The 6,625-nt window shown below is 41.4% G+C and overlaps 1 protein-coding gene across 1 annotated transcript; it reads right to left on the minus strand.

Annotated features, from left to right (window-relative positions):
- Positions 1-409: 409 nt before the first annotated feature.
- LOC117302536 (transcription factor HES-1-like) lies at positions 410-4,974 on the minus strand. Its single transcript, XM_033786511.1, has 4 exons — positions 4,707-4,974; positions 4,105-4,200; positions 2,846-2,933; positions 410-2,551 (listed from the first exon to the last, which is right to left on the minus strand). Exons 1-4 carry the CDS (start codon positions 4,752-4,754, stop codon positions 1,491-1,493), a joined length of 1,293 nt encoding a protein of 430 aa, XP_033642402.1. The 5' UTR covers positions 4,755-4,974; the 3' UTR covers positions 410-1,490.
- Between the last annotated feature and the right edge of the window lie 1,651 nt (positions 4,975-6,625).

The raw sequence follows: 6,625 nt of genomic DNA on the forward strand, positions 1-6,625 counted from the left end.
TCAATTGTTGCCCCCCCCCCCCCTAAATGTATTGTTGCCATGTTCTTGTTGTGTTTTAGCCGAGTACATTCCGAGTAAATTCCCGGGTAAGTCAACTCCCGCATTCAAATTAGACAATTTTTTTTGAACGCCCGCAACAACCCCCAGTCCTCTTCCCAACGTCAATTGTGTTATCCATTATCATCCCCATCTCATTGATCTTTGGATGTTATTATTACCCCGCCCAAAGGTCCCGTTCAACGCCCCACCCCCATGTCCAATCCAAGAACTTGTTTCAAACCCAGAAACCATCAAATTTCCCATTAATTATGAACATTTCGAATGTTCATGTTGTGGAAAACACAATTAACAGGTTAAAAAAAACAATTAAAAGGCATCTTAAGCAAATGCACACTTAAACCAATTTGTTTTCATTTCAAAGCAAAATTGTTTCACTTTATTTTGTCATCCAAAAAAATATAACTCCTTAGAATTCGTACACAAAATTTAAGAACAAATCTTAGGCACATCCGGTGAAAAACCATCATAGGCTGAATACTTTGGTTACGTCATGATCATTCGGTAAAAAATAATCAATAAGAAAATCTCACAATTAAGTCTTGCGGTTGGCATGGAAACCTGGAAGCACAAACACTTATAAAAACTCTAAAAAATATTTTGTACAAAATTTACTTTATGTAAAACGTTACGTTGCATAGCTGTAAGCTTGTCTGAAGAAAGGCTTTCCTTGGAAAAAATAAATTAGTTTTGTATATTTACAGATGACAGAAAACCAATCTCTATTAGACTTGCAGTTGTGCTGATAAGATTCTTCTTCGAGACTTCCCTCTTGCTCCAGCCATCTTGGAACATTTTCCACTTTTCACAAAACGGACGAGGTCAAACAGAATAGTCTGGTGCTCGAATTGTTTTGGAAGCAGGGTTATAAAAAAACTATCATGAATACAAGGAACAAGATGGCTGCAGTGAAAAGGTCGACTCAGAATGTTTTTCCAAATTAAAAAGCATAGCACAAGTTACACACAAAATCAAGCTCGTTTAAAAAAAAAATCACAAAGATGCTGTGAGCAAACAAAACCAAATCAAAATCAAAAAATATGACAATGTATCAAAATAATCTGTGAAATTAAACCTTTGCTGCGAAAAACAACCAGATTTTTTGAAGTGGAATTTGTGAATACACCTAGCAAGCTGTTCAACATGTTGACTTTCAAATTTAGGAATGTACGAAAAAGCAGTGTGAACAGTGAATACTCTACACTCAACCTGAATTATAATTTTGGAATGCTAGTTATATGTTTTGTGTCTGTTTCGCACTTCAACGGGAATGATTTTTATTTATTTTTTACAAGCACAAACTCTCAGTAACAAGGAAAACAAAGGCGGGATAATCTAAAAATTCAAAATTGCAACACAAAGTTTTTCACACCACACTTCCACGCAAGCGTATAAATAATGTCTTTGACAAAGTGTTCACATGGTTCTGTTTTTTACCACGGCCTCCACATTGAGTCGTGTTCAGAAACTTGGTGAGCTGGGATGTTAGCGTTGAGAGCTCTCAGAACGGTTTTCCGTGGGATTTGGTGATGTACCAGGGGTTGTGGGTGACCGTTCTCTGTGATGGGTGCGTGAGGGGGCTGGTATACGGTATGTGCGGGGAGTGTGACGAGGGTAGGAGCTTGCACCATCATCGGGGCGAGATTACCGGCTACTGGACTGCTTGCACTACCCCTTGCATCCCCGTGGTGGGTGACTGGGGAAGGGGCTGGTGATAAGACGGCAGAGTTCACTGGGGCTGTTACATAACACGTTTGTGAAGAGTCTCTGATGATGGTTGGCTGGTAGGTTGTTGTCTGAGCGTTCATCAGTGTGGGAGAGTTCATGGAGGAATTGGGGCTTGACATTGGTGATGGGGTGGAGCTATCACTGTGTGAGGAAGCTGGAGGCGAGAGTAGAGGGGTGCTCTGGGCGTAGACGGGGATGAAATGGCTGGGTAGCTGACCGCCAGGGAGGGCCTGGGAGGGGAGCACCACAGTGATCTCGCCGGAGGGAAGGGTGCCTGGGACACCGATTGGAATGCCGGAGATCACACGAGCAATGTTATTACTTTCCACTTTGAAACCACCCTGGAAGTTGTTGGGCTGGTAGGGGGCACTCACAGCTACAGTAGGTAGGGTCTGTGCGCATGATGCGGGCGGAACAGCAACCTGGAGTTGTGCTGGGTTCTGCTGCAGTTTGGGCTGCTGCTGGGCGGACTGTGTCACTGCTGCAGCAATAGCAGCTGGGACATTCTGTGGAGCAGTTTGTGATTGGGCGTAGGTGACTTGCTGCTGTTGAGGAGGAGACTGTGCCTGCTGTGGTTGTTGTTGCTGCTGCTTAGCTGGGGTACCCTGTGGACTGCAGCAGTTAGCGAGATGACCTATCAGATTGGTCTGTACTTCGACGTTAGGGGTCTCTGATCCGTTGTTTAGGAATCGTGAGACTTCGCTGATGCATTCACTGTAGCCGAGACGGTAGCGATTCAACAGGTTGGGATCATTGGTCATGGCAGCTGAAATGACAAAGAAGAATACGAATAAATATTTTGCAAATGAAAAATTAAAATTCATCTTTATAAACAATTTGCTTCTGAAGTTTTGTTTTCTACTTTTTGTTCTGCAAGTCACCAGACACGCAAGGCCTAAAGGCCCCTTCAAAATGGAGTATTTGGTGTATTTACATCTGTGTTCAGCCTTTGAGAAAGACTCTGTTATGGTCGAAACGTCATGCCACTACCTTTTTGTTTTACATCTGTTCAAGGTGCTTTTTTCTCTTTTGAAAATTTCAGTTTGGATCGAGTTCTCACCTGACATATGCTGCCTCTGCATATTGCGAAGATACTTGACAGTCATCTCTAAGATGTCAGCTTTTTCTAACTTGGAATGGCGGGAACTCTGCAAGTAAGAAGGAACAAGAAAACAAAGAACGGTAAGTAAACTGTGTGCTTTTCATTGAACAAACACGGGTCGATAGGACGTGCACACATCGATTTTTTGAAAAGCGCGCCCACGAGCGGTGCGTGCGTAACACCTGGTCCCGTGGGTTGGGTGGTGGGGAGATTAACTGGAGTACAGGTGCGTTGTTAGGTACTGCATATCACTGTTCAATCTGCACAATTTTTTTCTGTACATCAAAATTGCCACTGTCGTAGTTCTTTTCACTGGGGAATTCGTGTTTTTTTCTAAATCGAATCAAAAAAGGAAATCCTTAAAAAAAATCAGGAACATGTTTGAGGATCGCAATTTCGATAAAAAAAAAAAATTATCGGTTAAGAGCTGGATCAATAAAAATCTAGAATCTATCATAAATGGTTGATGTAAAATCGGATACATAAAGACCTTTATCAAGGCAAAGGGGAATGCCATTACGTGAGCCTTAAAGGCAGTCCTAGAATTTTCTCGTGGGTGTCAGTGTACAACCTAAGTTGTCATCAAGTCAAAGCCATTTTATTTTGGCGGTCAAATTATTAACCAGACAAAACGGTTAAGTCATGATCGCAACAGTGTTTACACTTGAAGGGGGTCACGTGTGTTGGCCTGTTGTTTGGCTATTATAACGACATGTGCAAATATACACAGAGCAATGACGGAGGTGGGTTAGGAGACGCGCACGCGTAGTGGAGGAAGTTTGGGGTGACGTCTTGCGAGACGGTTCAACAATGGATTGGGCGCGAAACTTTGAGATGGTGGAAAAGGTTTGGCAAGATGCATGGATTGTGGGGTTCACAAAAACATTAAGAAAATATACTTTTGAAACGTAATTTCTTGAATAGTGTACCTGCACTAGTTCAAATTACATCTTATTCTATCTCGAGATAAATCTTCAAAATTGACAATCTTATCTTTTTAAATTAGCTTCGGAAGTTTAAGAAGTTTAGAAAATTCAAATGGATAGCTCAGTTTATCATTGAAGACAACTGTAAAAATTGAATTCATTTACAAGCACATTCAGTTTTTGCAACAAACATTTGATCTCGATATACAGAATGTTCAGCAAATTAAAAATTTCAGAAAAAACTTTAAAAAATAGTTGCTGATAAAAGAAATTGATGAGAAAGAAACTTACATCTTTGTTGGTAGCTTCAAGAATCAACGTCTTAAGTTGGCCAAGACTGTCATTGATGCGAGCTCGTCTTCTCTTTTCCATCAGAGGTTTGGAGGACTGAAATCAAAGAAGAGGAATAATAATTAGAATGATTAGATTGCCTGGATTGACATGATTGATAATTCCGATAATGGGGACCGCAGAAAATAATGAATTGTGAAAAAAAAACACTAATTAAACGAGTAAGGTATAATTGCATGTGTTGCAATGCGTATCAGTAGCATGCAATACCGATAACAAGTGGCAATACAATTTAAATGAGTTCCGTTTCTGCACACGAATTTACAAATTTACATGTCATCAGTCTTTGTAAAACAAAATTGAAAATAACCCAGCATTGAATTGTGAGTACTTTTTGACAACGATTGCGTAATATTATACGAATATAAGATGCCTTTCTATTAGACGATAGAGCCAGCTGATTTGAGTTTAAACCACAGACACGATGACGATTGCACAACTTTTGAAAATGTAAACAACAATTAGTTCTGAAGTTCTTAAGTTTTTAAACAAGGAAGGAAGGGGAAAAAACAGCAATATTTACAATTTCGTTAGAAACTTACCTTTCGTCCTTCATGCATCTTTGGTTTGTTGCTAGTATCTATCGGCATTTTGCTTGAAAATCACTCAAAAGTAATGTTGAACCGAAGAAAACAAAATTCCAAAACAGAGGTTATAAAATTCCAGAGAGCGGCGTTTTGGAGCGTGCGGAGTGTGCTACAGGTAAGAGGCTGACGGTGCGACTGAATACCTATACAGCAATGACAGCAATATTTCAAGTCGTGTGAAAGGATTTGCTCATCAAATGCCTACACACAGCGCTCTATGACTAACTTCTTGGCTGCACGTACTTATTCAATCGCTTCATTTACGCATGCTTCACCAACTCGTCGTGTGAACATTCCATAAGACCGGTTCCCACAACGGACCCCCAAACCCGAAATTCCGCGACACTCAGCCAATCGCGAGCCGCTATTCACCCACTTACTGCAGTCGACGAGTGTGCTGGAACGCGCGCCTCGCTGATTGGCTGGTTGAAGTCGGCCGCGTGCCACGCGATTGGATTAAGGTAGCAGTGACTTGGTCATATGGGCGTGGCCTAACGAAGCCACCGTGTATTGCTCATAGGAATGCGATGTTGGTTGTTATCCGCGAACTACACGTGCCTCCCGACTGCCATTGTTACCGGCCAGTCTCGAGCGTGCCCGAGTGTGGGAAAACCCCGCCCATCGAGCGCAAAGACGACTCAGCTAATTGTAAACAGGCAGTGAAAGGTAAACAATGATCGTAGATAACGTTCCCAGCGGTACTGTTGCCAGAGACAGGGTCATGATCCGGGGCCAGTGAGAGCAGCCCGGGCTACCCCGTACAGTGTGGGTGACTTTAAGCTCGACTCGTACAACCGGTGGTTAGGTACACGTTAGGTACACCATAGAGAAAGCGTACGTAGTGTATCACGAGTCTGGACTGGTGCTCTCTCTCTCTTTCAATGGGGTCTTGTCAAACAAATGGATCCGCATATCTTATTCTCTATTATGGCAACCTGGGCTTCAAGAACAAAACAAAGATGCTGTATTGGAATGCAGCTGCCTTACCTTACCAAAACACACTGGCCTTATGGAATGAATAACCATAGAGAAAGGGAATAACCAAGTCTCCACTACGTAATACGGAAAATATCAATCCCATCTCAACCCCGAAATCAAGTTATTTTTCTACGAGTTTTAAAAAGTCCCCTTCGGTGCACCTTTCCCCAATATACTCGGATTTTTTTTTCAAAATCACGCCCCCTCAAAATGTGGACGGTATCGCAATTCGTCGTTATCATCTAACACTAGTCTTTGCATTTCCCCCAATCTACTGATTTATTTAGACGTCGTTTATGAGCTGTTTGCTGATGATATTTAAGGGGGCCTTTATCGCAGGACCAAACCATGGGAAAGGCAAACAAAACTGCGATTTTTGTGGGAGCTTACCTGTGCTTGGGCTTGTCTTATCTTGATAACACTCCAGGTACCCAGGTTCCCATTTTTTGTTGTACCTGTTGTAATAAATTCATGTCCAGGTTTAACGCGTGTCATAACACACAATAGAACTATTAATAAATCTCAATCAAGAAGTCAACATGACCACAGATTTTCAGATTTGGTGAAAATATCGAACGGGGGTAAAACAAGTTTCAACTTCGGCAAAATAATTCACATGTAGATGGAACGAACGTATTATGGAATAAGTTTTTTTAGTAACTTTTAAAAAGGAATGTATTGTAACCAGTAATGAAACGAAGGTTTTTAAAACTTTCGAGAAAGGGCAGGTAATATAGCATGGAGAAAGGGCTCATATAAATACAGATTCTTTTGCAAAGAGTTTATTATTTTATTTATTTTAGAGAACATCACGGTAATCTGTACCTCTCTGCTCAGGTTCATGTGTAGAGCAAGGAAGTCAAGTGCGTTGCCAAACTCATGTCTCAATTGTTACT

This window comes from Asterias rubens, chromosome 18 (genome assembly GCF_902459465.1).
Source record: "Asterias rubens chromosome 18, eAstRub1.3, whole genome shotgun sequence".
NCBI lineage: Eukaryota > Metazoa > Echinodermata > Asteroidea > Forcipulatida > Asteriidae > Asterias > Asterias rubens.